Genomic DNA, 26,887 nt, shown 5'->3' with positions numbered 1-26,887 from the left:
ACTTAGCCCAATGCAAATACTTGACCCACTGTTTGGGTTCATCGAGCAGAAAGCTTCGCAAGTACATTTCTAGACACCGGTTGAGCACTTCAGATTGACCGTCCGTTTGGGGGTGATATGCACTGCTCATTGCAAGTGTGGTGCCCTGAAGCATGAACAACTCTTTCCAAAAATTACTAACAAAGAGTGGGTCTCTATCACTCACGATAGTACGGGGAATCCCATGGAGTTTGATAATTTCAGAAGCAAAAATTTCAGCAACCTTATGGCTCGTGAAGTTGCTAGGCAAGGCGGAGAAGTGAGCATATTTGGTTAACCTATCGATGACTACCATAATGGCAGTTTTGCCAAAGGAATTTGGAAGCCCTGTGATAAAATCCATAGCAATATCCTCCCACACCTGCTCTGGAATGGGGAGGGGCTGCAGTAACCCAGCAGGTGAAGTATTCAAGGACTTTATCTATTGGCAAACCTGTCCATCGTGGGTACGAAAAGCTGTTTTGTGTATATCCTCGGGTCTAATTCGAATTTGATGGTAGCCGGAGTGTAGGTCCAATTTTGAGAAGAACTGGGCACCATTTAGCTCATCCAAAAGTTCATCCACTGTGGGAATAGGGAAACGGTCCTTTACTGTGATGGCATTGAGAGCCCTATAGTCGACGCAAAACCGCCATGTGCCATCTTTTTTATGGGGGTAGTTGTAATGTAGTTATTATGTGGTTATAGCTTGTGTGTTTTAGGGTAGTGGGTGTTAATTGTTGATGATGAGTCTTTTAAGTGGGCAAATTGATTGATAATGTGTAACTACCTCTATTCATCTATTTAAATAGTTGTATTACAATGGAAATGTATTAAGTGCGTTAGTTGTAAACTGCTGGTTCTACCATATGCGGTTAAAGATTTCTGATGGGCTTTTTGGGGTCTTTGTGTGGGACAGTTTGTCCCCTATGTGATTGTAAAATCTTTTCTTTTTGGAGTAATAAACTTTTACCTTTCAAAAAAAGATAAAAATAAACAATGGAAATGTAGAGAAGTTTGCAACCAAGAAAGAAACTTTGTTCAACAGAGTCGTGGTTCCTCTCCAATTGAACCATTAGGAGGTCCAGTTGCCTTGAATCAGCCTTTTCCCCCGCTTTTTCTATTTTTTTTATTTGTGTTATGTCCAATTAGACACGTAACATCTTTTTTTTTAAAAAAAAAAAAAATGTTGTCCCTTGATAAGAAAACAAGGTAATTCAATATTCCGCTTAAAAGAAAAATAAAAGTAATTATACGTCTTTTTTATCATGTTTAGATGGAGAGGTTGTAGTTTGATCTTAAGTCTCACATATGTTTCATGAATTTATATTCGAAATTAAATGTAGGTATCATTATTAGTAAATCTTAGGGGTGCTCTTTACAGATGGAAGTTATTCAAGAACATTTTGGAATTTCATTTTAAATTTCTCCACATTGCGGGTGATGGTCAAGAATTATCTGCCACATTTGGTCTAACCTACTTTTCTTGTGTTCTGTTCTTGTAGTGGAGCAAAGGAAACAGCCAGATTTAAGAGGTTTACCATCTGCTGTTGTACAGTATAATTCCTGGAAAGGTGGTGGCCTGATTGCTGTTAGTTATGAAGCTCGCAAGTATGGTGTGAAGCGGTTAGTAGAATATTCTCATTGTAATCCATGTATTGTTTCTTTGGTATCAATTTTATGAATATCGTATGAGCTAATATCTATTTTTCAGCTCAATTCGAGGAGATGAGGCCAAAAAAGTTTGCCCAAATATCCAATTGATTAAGGTTCCGGTGGCCCGTGGCAAAGCTGACTTAAGTTTATATCGTCATGCAGGTTCAAAGGTTTGTTGGGTGCAAATGACATGCCTCAATGATTTGGAATCACCTTTTCCCCTGATTATGAGGCATGTTATGTGTTTATTTTGATCGACTTTTGTGATGGACTTTAAACTTGCAGGTAGTCTCTGTGCTTGCAAGCAAAGGGTGGTGTGAGAGGGCATCAATTGATGAAGTTTATCTCGACCTTACTGATGCAGCTGAATCTATGCTATCTGAAAATCCTTCAGAGATCTTGGAAATGATTGACGAAGAGACTCTCAAGTCACATATTCTTGGGCTTAATGAGGCAAGTGATATGTTTCTGTTTTTTTTTTTTTCTGTCTATACATATGGGAGTTGCTAACTCACCCTCCAGTGGTGAGCTCTTATGACTCATCTTCAGTAACTCCCTGAGTTAGATATGACTGTGAGTGTGCAGGGTTAAAGTATGGATTTTCCTATTGAACTTTAGTCCTTTCTAAGTTTCTACTTCGCTTGATCTCTCCATAACATACATTATGTATTAAACTTCCTTTTGACAATATGCCCTTTGAGTAAATCCAAAAGCACGAAGTTCTTCGCCCAAAACTTTTGTTTTTATATTCTCATGAAAACTTCAAATTGCTTTTAATGTGATAAACCTAAAGACTATGAAAAATTTAGGAAAAAGAACATGATTTAAGAATTGCATAAAGAGTGTTTTAATTAATCAAAAGAAGTTTGATGTAGCACTTGGGGAGTTTTTGGAAATATTTTTCATGAACTTTTGCCATTTACTATTTTGATGACTGATGGGGATATGCCTTGCAAATGAGGGATATAAGCAAAACTTCCAAAGATTAATTTTTGGCTGAAATTGAGTGAAATTCGAGACAACACAAAATATAGCGGCCAGTTTGGGAAAAATAACAAAATAAAAATGGAACCTAAATGGTGAGCTCCCTTCAGGGTTTGGAATAGAAATGTGAGATGAAGAGGAAAGGCAATTGTAAATGGCTCTTTTTGATAACATTGAGACATAGAATGGAAAAGTACATGATATAATTATGTTTTTTGAGAAGAAGAAAAACATTACCATTCAAAGAAGAAGAAGAAGAAGAAGAAGATCTTTCCTATAAACAGATACATACTGGGAACCAGAGCTCCTTTAGATTAATTATAGTTTATTAATGAAATATCAATTGCAAAATCTCACATGCATAATTATTTACAGGGTGAAATAGAGATTTTGCCAAAGGTGGGTGATGATCCATTCACTCCTTCAGGGTGGGATAGCAGCTCCCTACATGCATATTTGTTTTGTCATCTAGTTTGTAATAGCTCTAGGAGGACAAAACATGTTGGTGGGGGATAACTTTAATCAGCATCATCATATCCAGTTTAATGCTATATTTCGAGTTCTGGGACCCCTGAAGTATTTTGATATAAAGTTAGACGAGTCATGTTATCCCTTCCATTTTTATTCTAAAAATGTTCAGGAAGCAACCAATTATGATGTGCTTTGGGATTTGTTCATATTAGTTCCACATTGAAATTAATAGTAAACAGGGAATTGCCGCCATGTGCCATCTTTTTTCTTTACAAGGACCACCGGGGAAGAGAAGGGGCTGGTGCTGGGCCTAATAATGCCCTCTTGCAACATTTCAGTAACTAATCTTTCAATCTCAGATTTCTGAAAATGGGAGTAGCGGTACGGCTTCACATTCACTGGTTGGGAGCTCGGTTGTAGGTGAATGAAGTGGTCTTGGGCTCTGGAAGGAGGCAACCCTTGAGGAATACCAAAGACGGAATCAAACGATTGGAGAAGGTCATTGAGCTTGGCATTATCACAAACAGGGGTAGGATGTGAAGTTGGCTGGAATTCTATATGAAACAATGCTGTTTGTGAATAACTCTTTGCCCTCAGTCTAGAATTCCTCTCCTTACGAATGTACTTCTTTCTTTAAAAAAAAGAAGAAGTTATAAAGCATTCTTTTATTGGTCGCCCCATGCATCGCACGGGTGTCCCACTAGTTGTTCAAATGTATTCATAGGCAAATGTGTTTGTTTCTTGCAGGGATGCTGTTTGTGAATAACTCTTTGCCCAAGGATGGGGGAAAAGGAATTTCAGGCTAAATACAGTGCACATACTATATCACATGTGGAAATGAAATTTGACAGTGTTGTCTTGGTTGGGTGTCGATTCTATGTATCCTAATTTGACTTTACAGTAATCAACAAGAATGAATGAAGGCGAAAAGTCCAGTGATGTAAACACATTTTTTTTTTAATGTTGATGTGAACATTGATCGATTGAAATAGTATAGTTTTTGGTTTTTATAAATGTGATATGTATATAACAGGTTCTAATTGTAAAACAGGTTATGTATCAAACAAATTTGCTATTCCCGTGTTTTGGGATCTGCTGAAAATTAAATTAAAAAAACAAAAACTGTAACTTTTTGCGGCGGTCATGACCGTTGCTGTATGCTGCAAAACCCAGTTCATTGTTAGATATTTAGTAGCGGTTGTCACCGCTGCTAATGGTACCGCTAGTGTATGCAACATCTTTAGCAGCGGTTACGACCTCACTTCCGCATCTGAGGAATCAAACACACCAATAGAACCGTAGTATGCCCACATAACACCCCCCTTATCATTGTGACAAACCCCTCCTACTCCTCCCGGACCCGGATTGCCGGAACTCGCACCATCGAAATTAACCTTATACATGTTTTGAGCAGGGGGCTTCCACCTTTGCAAAATAAGATCTCTGCGCTCAACACTAAAGCACACCTTCCGCCAACCTTCCCAAAGATCAAAAGCCGATACAAACCGGAAGGATAGGAGGAATCTCACCCAAGATATAACCAAGGTGATGATCTTCAAGTAAATCCAATGAGGATTCATGGCTTTCCCCTCAAAGACTCTAGAGTTCCTCTCCTTCCATATAGACCACCACGTAGCTAGTAAACAAAAATTCCACAAGGTTTTTCCTTTTTCCTTCCAAGGAACCCCTCCCCATTGGTGCAATAGCGACGAAATAGATTTTGGAAAAACCCAACAAATCCCAAATCTCATGAAGATGAATTGCCATATGATCCTAGAGAACGAACAATGCATAAACAAGTGATCCACAGATTCCCCATCTTGCAGACATAGTGGGCAATGATCAATAAGCCACATACCACAGTTTCTCAGAAAATTAATAGTTTGTATTCTATCACGACAAACCGCCCAACCAAAGATACAAACTCTAGGTGGACAATGAAATTTCCATACCTTTGCCGAACATGAAGGGTTAGAAATGGGCATAATACTTTTATAGAAAGATTTAACCGAGAAAGTCCCAGAAGGTTCCTCAATCCAAAGCCTTTTATCCTCCCCATTCCTTTTAATGTAACAACCCTCAAGAAGGGCCCGCAGGTTAGAGACCAATTCCACCTCCCACTCAAAAAATGATCTTCTAAACCCAGGGTTCCACACAAGAACACCCTCATTCCACTCAAAGCAATCGCTAACAAAGGCCTCCCTATTTGAAGCCATATTGAATAATCTCGAAAATCGACACGTAAAGGACACATCCCCACACCACACATCCTGCCAGAATGATATTCTATCACCCCTATACACTATAAATCTAACCTTTTAACTTGAAAAGAGAAGACATTTTTAGAATGTCTCTCCAAACCGACAACCCTTTTTTTGCAAACAAGTCCAAGGATTCCCATCTCCCCACATCACATCCATACTTACTTCTAATGACCTTGACCCACCCAAATCTCCATAACCATTTACCCAAGAGCGCATGATTAAAATCTCTAATTCTCCTGATACCCAAACCACCCAACTTGATGGGGACACAAACCTCCTCCCATTTGACCAAAGCAATTCCTCTCTTATCCTCATTACCACCCCACAAGAATCTCCTCTGGATCTGTTCAATCCTAAGGGAGATACTAATAGGGCATTTAAATAAAGACATGAAGTATATAGGTATATTGGACAATACCGCCTTAACCAGCACAAGCCTACCACCACGAGAAACAAGATTCATTTTCCATGTACCTAATCTTCTCTCGATCCTCTCAACTATAGGAACCCACAGATCTTTATTCGGTCTACCAACCCCTAACGGAAGGCCCAAATATGAGGAAGGCAACGCGTCCAGCTGACATCCCAGAATCACAGCAATTTCCAGAGCCCTCTCCTCAGGAATATTCAAAGCAAAAATTTTGGACTTGTGAAAATTAGATTTTTGGTCTGAAATGAGCTCATAGCATCTCAAAATGGCTTTTAAGTTTCTCACTTGCCCAATCTCCGGCTCAACGACCCTCTCTCTCTCAACCCTTTTCTTTGCATCTTCCCCCTCATCTCTTAAAATCCCTCAAAATCAGTTACAAATGAAATAACCTCTTCCATTCTAAACGAACAAGACTCTTTTCATTTATATTTATTCATTTCTTCTTCTTTTTTTCCTGCTTCTTCCTGGCTATTATCTGCTTCAAGAAAGGCATAAACTCCACACACCCAGCAACATTTTCTCATCACAGAGTTTAATCACAGTACTCTTCAAATGGCCTTGAAGTTTCTCTTGGCCAAATTTTAATCTCTTTTCAACATTTTCTCATATCCAGTTTATACCATCCATTTCCGATTGCTATGAGCAATCACCCCAAACAGCCCCTTGGTGGAATTCAGGTGATAATCCTAATTCCATTGTACCTGGCCCATATGTCCCATGGTAATAGGACAAGAACGTAATTCTGTTTTTCTATATCATCAGGAAATTGGGTTAATTGACTTTGTATTTTATTTTTATGATTGAAAATTTAAACGGAAAGTGGGTAGGTTTTGTCTTTTCCCATTTGATTTTCTGCAGATTATTGGGAGGATGGATCCATGAATTTTCGGAGATGGGGTTGAAGGTGAAAACGTCGGGTTCGGAGGGAGCTTTGTGTGAAAACAACTAATTACTCAAAAGGCTTAATTTGTTGGGTAATTAATTAAGGTTCATTCTTGGGGATTTTTTTATGTATATGAATGTCTTTTCTGCTATTGTTTTCTTTTTATGTCTTCTTTAATTCTATTATTTTGTTTGTCGCCCCTTGGCAATTTAACATAAAGCCATTCAACAGCGCACTTTTTCAGGAGAGAACAGCAACCTAGCATCAGACTTTGACATTTTCTGTGTGTGTATTTTGACTATTTTCTCCCCCATGAACTATTGACTTCCAGCTATTGATTTTATCTATGACTTATGTTCAATCTGGATGGATTTTAAATTTTTTTACATTTTAGTTATTGGATGTTAAGAAGTTGAGTCCCTGTTGTTTAAGATATAAAAGAAACCAGGCTTTTCTTTGAGACATTATTGAATCCAAGCACATGAATTTGATTAACTTCACTTATGTTCATGGTCTTCTAATTGCAGTTTAATGTCTCTTAGTGGAATCCTAAATGAGGCATTAAGGATCATCAAGGGTCTACGAGCATCCGATAAAGGTCATTTCCTTGGCATTTAGCACTGCATAAAGTTTCTCCTGGGATTATAACGTGGTTTGATGGTAAAAGCAAGTGGGGGCACAAATTGTTGATATTGCTCCTTTTATTCCATTTTTCATTTTTTTCTTCCTCTTCCTTCTTGTTTCTTTTATTCCATAAATGGGCTTCTGTGTATTCTTCTTTGAAAAATTCAAGTATATTTTTAAATATGCACACACATGTCAATACATCAGTGTACCTTTCACTGATGAAAACACTGCATTATTTTGAGATTTAAGGGTTTCTGTTCACTTTTATTTTTATTGTCTTGTTGCTTTTATTTTGAGACCGATCTAGAAGAGCATAGCTTTTTTATTTGTTTTTATTTTATTTGGAGTACCTTCCCCATGCTACCTTTCGAGTTCCAATCTCAGAAAACCACCAACGTCAGTTCCAATGGGAGACCTCCAAACTGACTTTCTTGACAATAACAGTCTTACTCAACCCCCTAAACCCAGAAGAATTCAGAGAACTAGGGCACATGATTATCGATTTCTTTGCCGAGTATTACCGTGACATCCAAAAATACCCAGTTCAAAGCTAGGTAGAACCCGGTTACTTACACAAACTCCCAAGGGAAATCGGCCCTTACAGCCCCAAACCCCTTGAAACCATCCTCCAATATGTTCAAACCGACATAATTCCCAGCATTACCCACTAGATGAGCCTCAACTACTTTGATTACTTCCCCTCTCGCAGGAGCACCGCCGGCTTCCTCGGCAAGATGCTCAGCACCAGACGCATTGCGTGCTTCAGAAAGCCTCCCATATTACCAGAATCCACCCGGACAACTTCTGTGCAGCTCGGACTAGGGGTGGACATGGTTCGGTTCGGTTCTGGGGTAGACCTAGGATCGAACCATATGCAACCGGTTCCCAAAATTTGGAACCAGAACCGAACCACTTATTGTTGGAACCTAACCAGAACCGAACTTGATATGTTCGGTTCTGGGTTTACCCAACCTTTATTTTATAAAATTTTCCCCATTTATTGGATGAATGAATGGAATGCATGGGCTCATTTATCATACTATGGAAATAAATTTTTTCCAATTTATTTGAGGAAGCATGTTTCTATTTCTATGCAAGGTGCTTAAGGGTTTGATATATCTTCATCGAGCATAAGTAAACCATTCTCACGGAACCATTATGGGGAGGGGGGTGATTTTATCTGTTAGGGGTTTCATCACTCTCGGTTCTAGGAACCCAAACCCAGAACCGAACCAAGTGCAATCGGTTCCCAAACATCTGAACCGGAACTGAACCATTTAAATTTGGAACCGAACCAAACTAGATAGGCCAGTTCGGTTCGGTTCTTCGGGTTGAACCGGAACCATGTCCACCCCTAGTTTGGACGAGGGGATGGTTTCACTTTCTCACCGGAATCCTTCTGTAAAGCAATTGTAAACGACGTGAAGGCCAGACTTACCTCACTTTTTCTAACTGCCACGGTGGGGACAACGGCGTCAACTTCCGTTGACCCGCTGGGCCCATTGTTTCACGTTGCGATAGAGTATGGGATGTGGATCTACGTCTCTGTGCGTACGCCGGCAGCGCGCATCTGTTCGGAGTTCAGGCACTATATAGATGGTGTGGAGAAAGCTGACTCGATTAGTCTAAATGCACAAAAGTGGTTCTTTAAAAACTTGGAATGTTGTTGACTTTGGGGTGAAGGACCCTAGTTCGCTTGTGAAGGCTCTTTCAACTAAGGCTGAGTTCTTGAAGAACAAAGCAACTGAATGTAGACAAGTTATTGACTACAAAGACTGGCAAATTGGATTTAGTGGACGTTTTGGAGCCATGAAGCTGTGGCTCGTTCTACGTTCCTATGGTGTGGTCAACCTATATAGATTCTTAAGGGCCCATGTCAAGATGGCTAAGCACTTTGAAGGACACTTCCGTCAATGGACAAGAGGTTTGAGATAGTGGCCCCTAAGACCTTTGCCATGGTGTGCTTACGGAGGAATGCCGTATGAATTCGTTATGGAAAGTCATTTATGCTTCGTTTGGTTACACAAAAGCTCGACAGCCACTTACGCTTGTGACCAGAAAAGTTTTGTGCGAGTGAGTGATACCGTTTTCTTCCTCTCCAACCGACGAGTGACCCCCTAAAGTTTCAAATTGATCTGACATCAAGAGAGGGAGACCGAAGCTTTCAAAGTTGAGTGGCAGTTCTGTAAATTTTTTGAACCAGTAAATTTATAGAAAGGGCGACTCAACTTTGAAAACTCCGGTCTCCTTCTCCGCCTTTCCGTGATCAACTTGAAACTTTAGGGGGGTGACTCATCGGTCGGAGAGAAACAAAACAGTACCACCCACTCGCCAGAAAACTTTTCCGGTTGCTGGCGGTAAGTAGTTTTCCGGGAGTTTGCATAGGTAAGCTCCCTATGCAAACTGTTCCCGTTTCCGTTAAAATTTAATGGTTTTTTCTTTCACTTTTATACGTCTACTTCAAACACTTTAATAGTTTTTATTTTTCTCTCTTTACCAATCTCATCAAACATGTGCCATCTGCTATCACTTACGGTCTAATAACTTAAGGGGCTGTTTGGATTCGCGGATTTTAGAATCCAGTTTTTAGTTTGAAAACAGTGTAAAAGAGGGTTCATGATGAAGCTGCTGTATGCTCAGAAATCCAGGTTTTAGAAATCTTTCCCCCATCCTGAGATTTCTAAAACCTAGTATCCAAACGGCTCCAAATAATAATGTATAAACCATCTATAGAGAGTAATAAAAAAAAATGTACTATTACTTAAGAGATGTGACAATCCATCCTTGCAATACCAATCAGTGTTTCATTTTGATTATCTAAGGGAGTGTTTGGAAGCATGTAGAGTAGCAGGATATGTAAAATGCATGGAGGAGTATAGAAGAGGATAATCGTGATTTTACAAAACCGACAATTGTACCATGTCCTTTTTGGTAAAATCTCGGCTACATCCTCTATTGTCTTTTTCCTGGTTTCTTAATCGAGATGGGTTTTGGATGTTGTCTCCTTCCACGCGCGATTCATCTGCCTTGAATTCAAGCCTCAACCGAATCAGAGGGAATGGTTCTGGCAACGGTCCATGATGATCTCAAAATCCATGCAAATTGGAAACCTAACAGGGCCTTATGGAAAAGGAGGAGCAGGGGATTCAACTTTTAATTATACGAGCGAAAATCTTGGAATGGAGGGACATGAGCTGTATAGACTAATATGACGGAATATTGTTAGTTACGTTGATTTGGTTGAATTACTAGCATAAAATAGTCATATGTTGGCCTCAGTTTATAGATGGTTTAAAAACTTCGACTGACTTCATAACAAAGAGATCATCCATTATTCAGTATTGGAATATGGACGAAGAGAGTGTTATACCTAGAGAATTTTGGTTCTCTAATTTGCCTTGCTATATTCTGGGTGTTAATGTTGAGACAATTACCCATTGAGTGGAGGCGGGAAGCCGCGTTTTTTTTTTTTTTTACACAACAACAAAAGCTCTCCCATCCGATTTGTAGTTGCTGAATGGGGAATATTCTGCATTTTGTTGGGTCGATCTTATTTTTATGAATGGTTTGGGTCATCATCAAATAAGTGTGGCCTCTATTTGTTAGGGTATCATCGATCCATACCGTCCGGCCCGAGGAAACCTTTGCACGCCTCCCTTACCTTTTTGGGAGGCCTATGCCCCATAGAAACTGTCTACCTGAGGCTGCCCTTTGGCCCGTAGGTCCTGACACAAAGTTAAAATTCTAGCTCTTCCAGAGTGATATCTCACTGATAGCTCGGCCTCCCGCAAGGAGTCCTTCTTTGTCCATCCTCCTAAGCTGCGCAGGAAAGGCCCAAAGCCAGGCCCAGAGAACAGTGAAGCTTCATAGGGTCTTTCTGTCCAGGTGCAGGTAGTCCGCATCTTCAATGACATGTCTATTTCACCGAGATCAACTGGCTAATCGGATCCTAATTTTCTCTTACAATCGGATCCGATTGTGTGTCAATGTTCCATTGATGCCTAGGGCTGCAACTCGAGCCGGGTAAAACCCGACACGCATCGACCCGACCCGAAAATAGCCTGGGTCGGGTTCAGGTTTCATGGGTTTCGGGTCGAGCCGGGTTCAGCATTCAAAAGCCCGCATGAATCTCGGGTCGAGCCGGGTTTGAAGGGGCCCGACCCGACCCGACCCGAGTTACATAAGTTATAGTATGTATATTTTTTTCTATTGTTAGTTAAAAGTTAAAGGGATAATTACATTTACACCCCCTCTAGTTTCTGACACATCCACTTCCACCCCTATAGTTTAAAACGTGACAAATACACCCCTGTAGTTTCAATTTGTTTAAGGTAGGCCCCCTTAGCTGAAGGTTCGTCCATAGATTGAAGGGTTAGGATGATCCGATGGAGCTGATTTTTTGGGCACACCATAGTTCCTAACTATGTCAGGACCCATCAAATGAACGCTTTGGATCATCCAAACAATGTGGGCCCACATTATTTGGATGATTTTTTGGTAGTGTTTGGATTCGGGTAGGGGCCCACTTTATTTGGATGATCCAAAGCGTTCATTTGATGGGTCCTGACATAGATATGGTGTGCCCAAAAAATCAGCTCCATCTGATCATCCTAACCCTTCAATCTATGGACGAACCTTCAGCTGAGGGGGCAAACCTTAAACAAATTGAAACTACAGGGGTGTATTTGTCACGTTTTAAATTATAGGGGTGGAAGTGGATGTGTCAGAAACTAGAGGGGGTGTAAATGTAATTATCCCAAAGTTAAAAGTGAAAACCCACGCACCCACTGTTACTGTATGTGAGTGTAATTTCTGCTTCTATGAGTTGAGTTGATTCAAGTGTTTGATTCAACATTGTTTGATTGTAATTACAACATTGTTTGATTACAGCATTGTTTGATTCAAGTGTGATGTGAGTGTAATTACATCATTGTTTGATTCAAGTGTAATGTGAGTGTAATTTCTGCTTGTATGAGTTGAGTTGCCTTGCCAAACAAGAATTTTCCTTAAAAATTTGCGTCAACGTGAAAAAACCCGACCCGACCCGAACCGACCCGAGATTTATCATGGGTAGGGCCGGGTTTGGGAATCGTGGGTTTTCCGAAAAAAAACCCGACCCGACCCGACCCGAGATATTTCTCGGGTAGGGTTGGGTTCTCCAAAACCCGACCCGCCCGACCCGAGTTGCAGCCCTATTGATGCCCCTACTATTTCTCTTTTTGCTCCCCCAAGGAAAAATGCTTCCATGCACTTATCATGTGTTGGCAAGCTGGGTGTAGAAATCAGTCGTTGTCTATAATCTATATATGTTCTTACATTATTTAATGGTTTAGAATTTAGAAGAGTCTCTCTCTCTCTCTCTCTCTAAATGTGGGCGTATAGAGAAAAGAAATAGAAAGGTGAGTAAACTTTAACGTTAAACCTTTTGTAATGGTGTTTCTCTTTCACACAACACAGGGATTGCTTTAGGCACAGACAAGGAAGGTTGGTGCAACAAAGCGAGTGAGAAATTTCAAGGGTTGGCTGAAACAGTTTTTCCTTTTATCTTACACCTATCGATGACAGATCACGTCCAAGTGATATGAAGAACGTGTAGATTAGTTAATGGATGTTGACCCAATGGCATACGACCTGGAGATTAATTCTAGAAGCTCTATGATTGATGGCTATGATTGTCCAATCACAATGAACGTGGTGATTGGTCCAACGAAATGGTTGGTCTACATCATTTTGGTTATGTGTGCCAGATTCGACCACCACTGGTAGGGAGGATAGAGAAGCCTTTTACAGCTTATATTCTACAATAGACTTCACTTTAAGCCTGCTGGAGCTTATATTCTACAAAAGACTTCACTTTGAGTCTGTTGGGACCTGGGTAGAACTCACCCTTTAAAGCTAGCCGTTATGGGAGGGTGTCCAAGTCCTTAATTATAAGCCCATCTATTTCTCTTTCACTTTTCCAATGTGGGATCTTTACTTTTGCGTGGAACTCCGAACAATCTGCCTTTCCACGCTGAAACAACATGGGAACTATGAGATATTCCCAGAGGAATTTTCTCCATCCTCAAGGGCACACAGGGGTTGTCACGCCCCGAACCCAAAATCCAGGGTCCGGCACACGTGACAGGCGCCGCACGCCCATAGGGTCGCCCCCATAAGCATGCAAGGCTTCCTCACAACCAACTATTCTCAATATTCAGATCGATTAATAAATGCGGAAATTTTAGTCTCAATTAAAGCTCCAATGAAATATATCTATAGCTCCATAATTATAAATCCAACAATAATTATTCCAAGACAATCACCTTAATAAAATAACAAAAGTTTCTAAATTGGAATAATGAAATAAAGAAGGAATTCTCCTAGGCTCCAATCCAAGTGCCTGATCTCAGCAAGTCTACTGCCGCTCCTCTATATCTGAAAATTGTTAAACCACATAATGAGCTAACAGCCCAGCCGGTTTTCCAAATCCAAGTCAGCTAATAGGAAAACGAAAACAATGCTGGTGTGGAAAAGAAGTAACATGCCATAAAATTTAGCCAATGCAGAACTTGATAAGAATCAAGAAAATCATTTCTACATAAGATATATAAGAAAAATACATGTTTTTACAAAAACAGTTCCAACCACTCGGTTATGCAGTTTTCCACTTTGAAATCAATGACAAAGAATATATATTTTCAAACACTTGGTTTTGCATTTTTCCACTTGGAAATCAAATACTTAACAGTCTTCTCTGTGGCCAATTTCCAACCTTATTGGCAAGTAGCGTAACCCAAGGTGAACACTCGTTCGCAGGACTCACAGGTCCTAAATCGCGCAATGTAATATTATCAATAGCCAGAGGACTCCCTACTGGCCGCCTGAGATCAACCTTACGAGCAGATAAAATTTGACCGGTCTACGTGATCATGTCCAGTGTACTCACCCACTGGCAGGTTGGGCACTTGATCCCCACCAGAGATCAACCTTACTGGCGGAAATCCATTCCATACCAAGACTGTATACAAATATAGAGAGAAGCAATTTAATGTTTGCAATACCGTGCCATAAATTTTGTAGACGTTTCAAACCATTGGGGGCTCCCCCGTTCCGAACCATTGAAACCATATCATATATAAAATGCTTTTCAATAGTGTTTCATGAACTTGAGTTTCCAAAAATCATGTTAGTCACAAAGCTCTTTTCTTATTTTTGTATAGATAAGGAAGCATGTTAAGACTAAAGCATTTCATGGATAATGGCAATTCAATCATTTGGAATGACATGCTAAAAGAAAACAGTGAGAAACCTTTTCAAAACACGTTCCATAAAATGAACTGTAATAAAAGCTTGCAACAAATCTAAATATATGCAAATATACGTAATACACTGACATAGGGTAGGATCACCTACCTTAAGCGCAATCTCCAAGAATTACTTTGCAAGGTCAAGATTGATGCAGGTGTAACCACTAGGTCAGTTAATACCCAAGTCTAGGGAAGGATCAACTTCTTTAAGGAATTCCGTCGAACACCCTATGTAGCATCAAATTCCAATAAGGATTTTATTCTAGAAGATATCAACTAGTAAAAATCATTTAGGCCTCGGATATGGTTCAAATATGATCACCGAAACCACTAAGCTCCATAGTTTGTGATAAAAGCCAAAGGTCAGACTAAGGAATTCAACTTCCTGGACATTTTAGTACCCATAGCTCAATTGGAGACATCATAACCAATGTTGGTTCTATTATTAGAGAATAGCCATAAGGCATAGCATGATGATCTAAACCGTCCAATTCATGCCTAGGGTAGCCAAATGCCTTATGGAGTGAAATTAATTCACTTTTGGTTCCATTTATGAAAACTTAATGATCAGCTATAGTGGAAATTGAGAGGGCTTTTACAATCAATTTGTACTGTCCAAAGAAGACATTTAAATTAAAATGCCGCCTTTAAACAATGGCTAGGGATTTGTTAATTTTTAAGACAAATTACATTTTTTTGAAGCTAAATCTCAAGATTAACAAAAAGATCCCCCCTAAAGCATAGAGAGATGAGAAAGAGGTTGGTGGATGAAATGAGACCTAGAGTTATCGGACTGTTGGGGTGGAAGGTTACTCACCTCTCGTTGCAAAGACCAAGCAATAGTAGGCTTTTTCCCTGTTGAGAAGGAACGGCGACAACCAATTGTGGTTGTGTCAAAGGTGATGAGATGGAGGGTCCAGAGACAACAAGCTTCCTCTTGCACTTTCCACCAAAGACGACACAGAACTTCCAAGGTATTTCAAAACCCCAAGAAAGGAGGCTAAACAATGCAAATGAATGGCGGACGGGGCTGAAACAACTAGCAATAGGGGCTGCTTGTATTGAATTAGAATCCATTGGCATTGATTTTAGGGGATGTTGTAGATGAGGGCACAAATACAAAGTGGTTGCTGTCATTCAAGGAAGAGGGGGAAAATGATGCCTTGAAAGAGAACTAATCTAGTCTCTGATATTATCTTCAATTGAGAGAAAAGACCAACAATGGTCTCTTGTCCAAACTCAATCCTCTTCGTACATGCTAGGTGACTCATTTTTCCATAAGGCTTGATTTGTAAGAAAGGCAACTGCCTTGATCGACCATGCAACAATTAAATTTGATTTGGCAAAATTTCCTTGCATATGACAAAAAGGTAAGCAATTTAATTGGGTTAGGTAACTTGCCTTCCTTGCCCATGGCCAACCCAACACACCAATCCAACTTGCCTTGCTTGCCCACCATGCTATATTTAGTTAAGAAATTAATTGGCTATTCTTATGGCAACAAATCATGGCCATCCAAAATTCAAAGAAGGCACTAACGGATTTGGTCATCTCTCTTACTTTCCCTTTATAAACAAGATTTATATGGGAATATCATTCTTTACACTTTCCTTTAAGAACTTCTATTTAGGATCCTACAGTACCTTACTAGTCCAATAATCATCATGGCCTTTAAAAATTAAAACACTTCTAATTCAATTTCTAGTGACCGAAATTGAAATCCCTAATGAGCACACAAAAATCTTGTCCTTACTTTATTTATGGCATTTGCTTAAAAGCATAGCTACTTTTAGTAAAACATCAAATACCTGATTTTGATAATGACACCCTACTCAAAAAAACTACCACTTTTAAAAATTACCCTATTCTAGAGGCATGAGTTTTGGTAGGGACACTCATTTCCAAGCAAATATTCCTAATTTTGATTTTAGTAACGACACTCATTCCAAGGAAATTAATCATAAGTCCATTTGATAATAACACCCATTACAAGTAGTTAAAACATGTTCAAGCATTGGGGCTGGGTGTTACAGGGGTTACCACATCCTCGCTCTGATACCACTTGTTAGGATTTGGGTAGAACTCACCCTTAAAAGCTAGCTGCTAAGGGGAGGATGCCCAAGTCCTTATAAGGCCATCCACATGTCTTTCACTTTTCTGATGTGGGATCTTTACTTTCGTGTGGAACCCCAAAGTCTAATAATCAGTTTTGGACTTGCAATCCGTTTTCGAAATCCAAAACAAGCAGAGCCTTGGCCGTCGGTAACGGTCTATAATGGTCCAGACGGGGTATGCATCTCTTACTTTTATGAAAGCTCGCTTTGATATCTGTCTTTACGAAAGAAAACAAAACATGTGAATGGTGGTTTAGAAGGATGATTTTAACCTTGTAATTGGTGGCCTATAATGAAATATCAGAGAAGTATCAATTTGCAATTTGTAATTACCTTTCATGGTTAGAAGGACCACACACAGCCATTATTGGTCCAGAAGCTCGCTTTCTCAACCCTTTCTTTGTGAAAGAACACAAAACAAGTGATGGGTGGTCTATTAATGAATGATCACAAAGCGATTATCAATCTGTAATGTTCTTTAATGGGCCATGCATCTCTTACGTTTATGAAAGTTCCTTGTATCGCTTCTAATTTTGTGAAAGAAAACAAAGCATATATGGTTGATGGCTTACAAGGGTGATCTTAACCATGTGATTGGCGGCCTTTTAATAAAAGATCAGAGCTAGCAATTTGTAATGGTCAAGACGAACAATGCATTTCTTACCATAAGAAAGCTCGATTGCTTTGCTGTCTCTTCGTGAGAGAAAACAAAACATGTGCTTGGTGGCTTACAATACAATGATGGTCCTAGCCATGTGATTGAGGGCATGTTAATGAAATATCAAAGTGTGATCAATTAACAATCTGTAATGGCTCTTAATGGTCCAGACGTATGGTCACATTGCAGTTGAGAACAATATTCAATAATGGTCCAACCATAAGAGATTGGGCGAGGCTTAAGCAAATCATTATCAACTCGGCATGGCATTGTTGAGTGCTCAGTTGACATAGTCATAACTCTTACTCTTAACTCAGGAGTGTTAGAGGAGTTTTGATTGACTTGGTAGGAAAAAATTCAGACTCGGATAAGAGCTCGGTCACAGGTAAAAGGGAATTGAATCAACTAGGGTGAGTCAATATTGACTCACTCATGAACTTTTGCCTATTATTGCAAATGATGAAGGAGAGAAGCATGTGGAACGTCCTCTTTGCAACATATAACTCAAAGCAACAAGACAAATACGTTTGTCCCTCCACCATTTGTTGTCTGTCTATCCAGGCACACAATTCATACGTTAGACCCTTTAGGTTGATAGGTGCAGCCGTCTCTATATCTTTAAAGGTTCGGTTTAGAAAGGGCCATTTTGTGGAATCTAATGTTATATTATTTCATATTATGGAAATGGAAATAGTTGATTTGAGGGTGCTAAGAAAACAATAACAAAGCTGATATTTATGTGTCCTTTTTACACCCCTCTTAATCTTAAAACATTTTCATTGTGCAGACCATATCTTCATCTTCATGAACTTGTTTTCAAACATTCAGCACTTCCTTTTCCATGAAGTTTCAAATGTGAGTGAGCTATAAGAGCCAGGCAGTGAACGCTTTATATGAGCGCGAAGAAGAATTTGAACATAGACGGGGTGGGTGTGTCTATGAAAAAAAAAAAAAACGAAAGGAAAGCAATACTAAACGGGATCCCGTGCTGAAAATAAAGAAGGGGTAAAAATAGCCGATTTCATTCTACACACACTCCCTCTCCGAGTCATGTCTCAGCACCTGCTTCGTTTCACTAATTATAACAACCCTCCATGCAGAATCCCTGCCAAATGCCAAATCATCAACAACTCGTCCGAGCACATTATCGCAAGAGAAACAACCAAGCAATTACCACTGCTTAAATCGAAACCTCGGTCCTCTGTTGATACGAAGCCCTCCATTCCAACACCTAACAATCCATCCCAACTAAACCCATTGCAGAGACTGCTCGCATCTGCCTTAGATGCCGTCGAATATGGTGTCATCTCTAAGTTAGAAAAGAATCAAACACTACCCAAAACTATAGACCCATCTATACAAATTGCCGGTAACTTTGCTCCGGTACCCGAATCACCAGTCAAGCATAATCTCGACCTCGTGGGTCAGATCCCTACCAGTCTCCGTGGGGTCTACGTCCGGAACGGCGCCAACCCCATGTTTATACCCTCCGGCGGGCACCACTTATTTGACGGTGACGGCATGGTTCATGCCGTCTCTCTAAACGGAAGTGATAGCCCCAGTTACAGCTGCCGTTTCACCCACACAAATAGACTCTCCCATGAAGAGATGTACGGTCGACCACTCTTTCCGAAACCCGTAGGAGAACTACATGGCCACCTCGGAATCGCACGCTTGGCACTCTTCTTCACACGTGCTTTAGCCGGGATCATCGACTTCAGCCGTGGCACCGGCCTCGCTAACGCTGGCCTCGTCTACTTTAATGGCCGGCTCCTCGCCATGTCGGAGGACGACTTACCATACCACATTGGCATCACCCGTGACGGCGATATAAAGACCGTCGGCCGGTATGATTTCTCTGGCCAGCTCCGGTCGTCCATGATCGCCCACCCTAAGGTGGACCCTACCACAGGCGAGCTCATTGCTCTAAGCTATGACATAAATAAGAGGCCTTACCTCAAGTACTTCAAATTCGATAAATATGGGAGAAAATCTGCTGACGTAGCTATCTCCCTCCATCAACCCACCATGATTCACGATTTTGCCATCACGGAAAACTCGGTCGTTATACCGGATCAGCAGGTCGTGTTCAAGATCTCCGAAATGGTACATGACGGGTCACCTGTTCTCTATGATCGTAACAAAACGCCTCGTTTCGGAGTCCTCCCGAAATGCGACTCGGATGAGTCGAGAATCCGGTGGGTCGACGTTCCAGACTGCTTTTGTTTCCATTTATGGAATGCCTGGGAGGAAAATACCGGCTCCGGCGAGGAAGTGGTGGTGGTGATTGGGTCCTGCATGTCGCCTCCCGATTCGGTCTTCAATGACTCGGACGAGCCGCTACGAAGTATACTATCAGAAATCCGTCTGAATCTTACGACCGGCGAGTCGACTCGGAAAGAAATCGTTCCGGGATTGAATCTGGAACCCGGGCAGGTGAACAAAATGCTGCTGGGTAGGAAGACCCGGTTCGCTTATCTTGCGATAGCCGAGCCATGGCCACGGTGCTGTGGGGTGGCTAAGGTTGATTTGGAAACGGGCGTTGTTATGAAATTTTTGTATGGTGAGGAGCGTTTCGGAAGCGAGCCTACTTTTGTGCCGGTCTCCGGAATAACAGCAAAGGAGGACGAGGGTTATGTATTGAGTTTCGTTCATGATGAGAAATCAAATGAGTCGGAGCTGGTGATAGCGAACGCAAGCAATATGCGGCAAGAAGCCGCCGTTAAGCTGCCGTCTAGAGTGCCGTACGGTATTCATGGAACTTTTGTTAGTGCTGAAAATCTCGAAACACAGGAGCTTTGGCATTAGTCATGAAAATAAAGAACGAAAAAGATCCGAACATATGTCCGAGAATGGAAATTGCCTAGATGCCATATATATATATATATATAGTATATTTATAGCTAGAAATAGTTTACAAGGGAATGGAGACAACAAGCGACAGACCAGCTACGAAATGCCTTTTGCAGTGGACGCTAGCAATTCACTTTTTATTTTTAAAAATAGGAAAAATGTTTCTTTAAACATAACCCTAGATGCAATCTTTAGATGATCTTTTTCTTTTTCTTTTTTTTAGTGAGCTTAGTAAAACAATTATATTTGATGCACCCTACTGTGGGGCCCACTAATCCAGTATTCTCTTAAGAATAAGGAATCATTTAGACACACATTGGATTTCGATTTGAAAATATTTAGGATTAGAAATCTAGAATTTTAAAATTTACAAATTTATAAATAGTGTCATTTGGATGAAGTACATAAAGATTTATAAAAACTAAGGAATTCTAAACTGAAGGGGGCCCTTGCAAAAAAGAGGTGAAAGGGCTCCCCCATTGGCTGCACATCACCATCATATTTGACTTTTCAGCTGTTATTAATGCATGATGGTGATGTGTAGCCAATAGGAGAGCTCCCTTCAGTTTAGACTTCCTCATAAAAACTTCCATGAAAACTGCAGAACATATATTTCAGTAGTGACGGATGAGAATAATGGAATAGTAGAGAATTCTAACTAGTTATGCTTTAAGAGCTGTGGTGCCATTCTTATTCTGCAGCTGCAATCAATTATGAGATGAAAAATGTTTCTACAGTTTCATAAGACAAGAAGATGAATGGAGAGAAAGGAGGAGATGGAAGAGAATGGTTTTTTCACGATGCTTTTCATAATTTATTTAATCATAAAACGATATGTAGAATACTGCCCTTACAAAGCTGTTTATATATGCAAGTCAAAAAACACTAGTCTAACCTTCACAACACTCACACTCGAGTCGGTTTATAGATATCTGGCACGCCCAATTTTGCTAAAATCTCAAAGAACTGAGCCTAAAAACTCCCCTAAAACATCTCCTAATGGTTTTCCGGTACAAAGGGAGCACAGATCTACAAACATAGGGAGCACAAATATAAAACATCTTCACTAATAAAGCGATGGTCCAGTCCACTTCAATATGCCTTGGTTTGGTCATGTTGGATTGGAATATGAGCAATAATAATAGCACCATTATTGTCACAACAGAAACATATAGGGCCTTGTATGTTGAATCCAACGCGATGAAAGAGTATCTTGAGGCAAAGTAACCTATACCATCCGCCAAAGATCGATAATTCAAAACTGATCTAGCAACTGTTATACCCCAAAATACCCGTAACTCCGTAAGGCCCTAAAAACAAAAATTCGTTTAAATAGGGACATATTTGTCCAAAACATTCCAATTGAATTAGGACTCTCTAAACCGAGGTTATAAACACTAACGAGGAGCCATATTTCTTTAGAAACCAACCCTAGAGTTGAACGAGTGAAGCTTTGGGGAAATCGAGAAGCGCAGAGGATTTTGAGGGTGGATTAAAAGTTTTCCAAATGTATGTGGCGGGATTTTTGGGCTTGATTCTTCTTTTAGTCATTGATTCCACCATGGATTCTCATCTCGTTCATGAGAAATAGAGTTATTGAGGATTGATCTTGGGTTTGTGGATCATTTATTTATCGATCTTCATCCAACAAGTTTCTAATTGAAACTTTGATGATTGGATGGGGGCTTTAAAGTGAAAATCACAAACTTAGAGCAAATCTTGATAATCTTGTGTTCTTCCATTAAATAAAACAAATCTTGGGTAGAAGAAATTGTTGGTTATGATCGGGACAAAATTTCGGTAATTTTGTCTGAAAAAAAAGGTGTTTCGAGAGCTAATACCAAATTTCGCCTGGGATTTCAGCTGAAATTTCGATTTCGGATATGTCCGAAATTTTAGCCGAAACCAAAATTTAAAACCTTGCCATGGGCCCAACCCCAAGTACAACAAATTTACGTTGTGGTCTGTACATTTCGTTTGATTGCCAAATACTTACGTGCAATGACGTTTGGGAGATGTGAGTGAATAATCTGCTGACCTGGACACTGCCATCCTATTGCAGGAAGACAGGTCACTTTAACCCATCTGGCTAATGCCCCCAGTCGGAAAAAAGGCCAAAAAAGCGTTACTATGGAGCTAAATAGCTACCCAATCAGAGAAGATAACACGTGGAAGACAGCCAATAAAAACATTCTGAAATTTTGTGCCACGTGGGAAACAGAATTTTCCCATCTGTCTAAGGCCAACATCATAATAAATTCGGACACTTTTTTCTGTGGCGGCTCTTCTACTATGTCCGTCGATGGGGCCCACGAAAAGCGCCTACGGCCGCCCACACTCTTACTCCCCTTCACCAATAAAAAAGAAACAAAATTTCTAAAAAGCGAAGACCTTTTTGCATAGTTTAAGATATCAGATACTACGGCTAAACTTATTCTAGAACGTTTCCACTATCTCTTCAAGGGAAGTGATAAATTCGCCCATGTCTTCTTCCCTGGGACAGCTCCCTAGAGTAGGGGTGGACATGGTTCCGGTTCGAACCGAGGAACCGAACCGAACTGGCACATATGGTTCGGTTCGGTTCGGTTCCATATTTATATGGTTCGGTTCTGGGTTTGGGATCCCGGAACCGAAAACCGAACCGAGAACCGACTCTCACCTTAAAACCCAATGCCTCATCGCTTTATAAAATCACCCCACCCCCTTTTAATTCACCCCTCTTTAACGTGTTGCTTTGCCTTTAAAATTTTAATTCACCCCCCAAATTTGTGCTTGATTATTCCAATTTGTGCATGTTTGTAGGTCATATATAATTTTTGCATTGTCCAAATTTGTGCAAATTTGTGCCTGATTATTCCAAATTCGTGCATGTTAGTCTTTGTAGTTCATATATAAACAGGACCGAACCGATTATAAATATGATTAGGAAAAATATCTACATTTGGTGAAGGTTGGGTAAACCCAGAACCGAACCGAACCGATTATATATGGTTCTGGTTCGGTTCGGTTCCAAACATATATGGTTCGGTTCTGGTTCCAATTTCAAGGAACCGATTATATATGGTTCGGTTCTGGGTATACCCCAAAACCGAACCGAACCGAACCGAACCATGTCCACCCCTACCCTAGAGTGTTTTTATGAGTATCCTTTTACATTACAAGGGGCTGTTCCAAGGTAAGAATAGAAGTCTAAGTTTTGATTATTCTTGAATCACCGAGACAAAACTTTTTGGCTCTATTTCTCTCCCCACCAAACTTCAAATTTATTAAGGGCCCAAACCAAACGAGAAGATTTTGATTTGGATTTCTCATATTTGAAGCCCATTTTGCGTTGTGATTTGGATTCGGATCAAATCCTTGGATTTCCAAATCAGCTACTGACAGTGAAAAAAATTGGATTTCCAAATATGTTGTGGAAATAATTAATTGGAAATCCACATATGTGGCAGTTTCCTTCACCCTCTTTGCTCCTCAACCTCTCCCCTCCAGTAGTAATTGGCCCCTTCCCTCTCTGTCTCCCTCCACATGAGCTGGCGGTTCTATTCATTTTGTATTCAGAACTCAATTCCAAATCCAAATACAAAATATGAGCTATCCAAAATAAAGGTTCTCGATGAATTGTGGGGATTTTCGTACTTATAGCTGGTGATTACAGAAACCAAGATACACGAAGAGATTGACTGATTACAAAAATGGGAGAATAATATTTCAACCCCATATCCCTACCATTTCCATGTCTGTTCTTGAAAATAACTTCATTTTCAGGAAAAGACGAGCAATGGAAGAGGAAATGAAGTCATTTTAAGGAAAACACAAACAAAAGAGGGCGGAAATATTATTTACAAAAAAAATGTACGAACAAAAACTCCACTCCCTAGTAAACCATTTTCTAGTTGTAAAAGGGGAGATTAAAGGGGAGATCTAAAGGGGAGATCTAAAGCAGATCAGTCAACAGGGAAATTAAGGGTGGAAGAAAGAAACATTGTTTGGTTTGTCTTGCAAATATTGGGGGGGTTTGGGATAAGGGCAAAAAGATCTCCCCAAGATCTTCTCCACAAATTTCTTTGATTTGAAGAAATTTGGAGAGAAGATCTCGAGCGCGCCACATCACCCGACCGTCGCCCGACAGTGCTAGTGGTCAAAGACCTTAAAAGGCAACCAAACAATCTCAAGAATATCTCAAGAAGATGTTCTCCCCTCAATCTCCTTAAAAATAGCCAACAAAACAGAGCATATAGGACATCTTTACAATTTCCATTCACAGCTTTATCCTTCTTTATTTTTCTAAGCTCTAATAGAATTTACATTACTAAAACCCGAGCTCCTGCTTTTCGAGATTTTCAGCACTCACAAAGGTCCCATGAATACCGTACGGCACTCTAGACGGCAACTTAACCGAGGCTTCTTTCTGCATATTGATTGCGTTCACGATAAAAAACTCCGACTCATTCGATTTCTCATCATGAACGAAACTCAATAGATAACCCTCATCTTCCTCTCTCGTTTCGGAGGCCGGCACAAAAGTCGGCTCGCCTCCGAAACGCCCCTCACCATACAAAAATTTCGTAACAGCTCCCGTTTCCAAATCAACCTTAGCCAAGCCACAACATCTCGGCCACGGCTCGGCTATTGCAAGATAAGCAAACCGAGTCTTTCTACCCAGTAGCATCTTGTTCACCTGCCCAACTTCCAAATTCAAACCCGGAACGATTTCTCTCCGAGTCGACTCACCAGTTTTAAGATTTAAACGTATTTCTGATAATATACTCTGTAACGGCTCGTCAGATTCATTGAATACCGAGTCAGGAGGCGACATGCAAGACCCAATCACAACCACAATTTCCTCACCGGACCCGGAATATTCCTCCCACGCATTCCATAAATGGAAACAGAAACAGTTTGGAACGTCAACCCACCGAATTCTCGACTCGTCCGAGTCGCATTTCGGCAAGACTCCGAAACGTGGGGTTTTGTTACGATCGTAGAGAACTGGTGAGCCGCCACGAGCCATTTCGGAGATCTTGAACACAACCTGGTGATCAGGTATAACAACCGAGTTCTCCGTGATGGCAAAATCGTGAATCATGGTAGGTTGTTGGAGGGTGATTGCCACGTCAACAGATTTTCTCCCATATTTATCGAATTTGAAGTATTTCAAGTAAGGCCTTTTGATAACGTCATAGCTCAGTGCCATGAGCTCGCCTGTGGTAGGGTCCACCTTAGGGTGGGCTATCATGGTCGACCGGAGCTGGCCGGAAAAATCATACCTTCCGACAGTCTTTAGATCTCCGTCACCGGTGATGCTAACGTGGTACGGCAGGTCATCCTCCGACATGGCGAGGAGTCGGCCGTTGAAGTAGACGAGACCGGCATTAGCTACGCCGGTGCCGAGACTGGCGTTAACTACTCCGGCTAAGGCACGTGCGAAGAAGAGTGCCAAGCGTGCGAGTCCTATGTGGCCATGTAGTTCTCCGATGGGTTTCGGAAAGAGAGGCTTACCATATATCTCTTCATGGGAGAGTCTATTTGTGCGGGTGAAACGGCAGCTGTAACTGGGGTTATCACTTCCGTTTAGTGTAACGGCGTGGACCATTCCGTCACCGTCAAATAGGTGGTGCCGACCTGAGGGTGAAAACATGGGGTTGGCTCCATTTCTGACGTAGACCCCATGGAGAATGGATGGGATCTGACCCACCACGTCGAGATTATACCTGACTGGTGATTCGGGCACCGGAGCAAAGTTACCGGCAAGTTGTATAGATGGGTCTACGGTTTTGGGTAGAGTTTGATTCTTCTGTAATTTAGCTATAACTCCATATTCGAGGGAATCTAAGGCTGATGCCAATAGTCTCTGTAATGGGTTTAGTTGGGATGGATTTTTAGGTGTTGGAATGGAGGGCTTTGGAGATTTTGATTTACGCCGTGGGTTTAATTGCTTGGTTGTTTCTCTGGGGAAGATTTGCGCTGATGGGTTGACAATGATTTGGCATTTGGCCGGAATTCTGCATGTATCCGGAGAAGAATTGGCCGGAATTTTGCATGGGGGGTTGTTGGAGAGACGAAGCAGGTGCTGAGGCATGACTCAGTGAGAGAGAGACTGTAGAATGGAATCCCTTACATATGTTGTCTTTATATGGGGGAAATAGTGTTAGAATATGTGGGATCCAACGGTTGGATTGTGTTTAGATCTCATCGTTGGATCATCTTGGAGGTAGATTTGGTATGTTGGCTAAATGAGGAGACTATATAAATTAGGCAAGTGGATATGAATAGGCAAGCGAGAAATAATAGGAAAGTAGATTTAATTAGGTAGATTTAATTAGGATTCTTCCTTCCATAGTTATCTTGATTTCCCTTCTATCCTTATCATGTAAGTGCTCTATATAGTACGTGTTTGGCGTACCGTTTAAAACACCGTTTGGCGTTTGAAACACCGTTTTGCGGCCAAACGGCCGTTTGGGAGTGTTTGGGTGCGCAGCCACCGTTTGAAACGCCGTTTGAAACACCGTTTTGAACCCTCAAAATGGCATTTTGAACGGAGTTTTTGGGTTGTTGGTTTTTACGTGTTTGCCCTCACCAAAACCCATTTTTACATATATGCGTGCGACTTTATGCGTTACCTCAAATACCAAAAAAGTGG

General features: G+C 40.7%; 2 protein-coding genes, 1 long non-coding RNA gene and 1 pseudogene across 3 annotated transcripts; 2 read left to right on the top strand and 2 right to left on the bottom strand.

Annotated features, from left to right (window-relative positions):
• The first annotated feature begins 335 nt into the window (after positions 1–335).
• LOC143861219 (tyrosine decarboxylase-like) lies at positions 336–9,318 on the top strand (annotated as a pseudogene).
• Positions 9,319–13,568: 4,250 nt separating this feature from the next.
• Positions 13,569–15,936, bottom strand: LOC143862542 (uncharacterized). The gene is made up of 3 exons (XR_013240353.1): positions 15,440–15,936; positions 14,729–14,850; positions 13,569–13,750 (listed from the first exon to the last, which is right to left on the bottom strand). It is a non-coding gene; the product is annotated as an uncharacterized LOC143862542 (long non-coding RNA).
• Positions 15,937–18,034: 2,098 nt separating this feature from the next.
• On the top strand, positions 18,035–20,574 carry LOC143862472 (9-cis-epoxycarotenoid dioxygenase NCED3, chloroplastic-like). Its single transcript, XM_077373523.1, has one exon. It carries the CDS (start codon positions 18,445–18,447, stop codon positions 20,200–20,202), a length of 1,758 nt encoding a protein of 585 aa, XP_077229638.1. The 5' UTR covers positions 18,035–18,444; the 3' UTR covers positions 20,203–20,574.
• Positions 20,575–24,424: 3,850 nt separating this feature from the next.
• On the bottom strand, positions 24,425–26,428 carry LOC143862658 (9-cis-epoxycarotenoid dioxygenase NCED3, chloroplastic-like). Its single transcript, XM_077373726.1, has one exon. It carries the CDS (start codon positions 26,324–26,326, stop codon positions 24,557–24,559), a length of 1,770 nt encoding a protein of 589 aa, XP_077229841.1. The 5' UTR covers positions 26,327–26,428; the 3' UTR covers positions 24,425–24,556.
• Positions 26,429–26,887: the final 459 nt, after the last annotated feature.

Source organism: Tasmannia lanceolata, unplaced genomic scaffold (assembly GCF_043159265.1).
Source record: "Tasmannia lanceolata isolate RefF3 unplaced genomic scaffold, GAP_Taslan_0.1 ptg000037l, whole genome shotgun sequence".
Lineage (NCBI taxonomy): Eukaryota > Viridiplantae > Streptophyta > Magnoliopsida > Canellales > Winteraceae > Tasmannia > Tasmannia lanceolata.
This window is presented reverse-complemented; position numbering and strand designations above follow the sequence as displayed.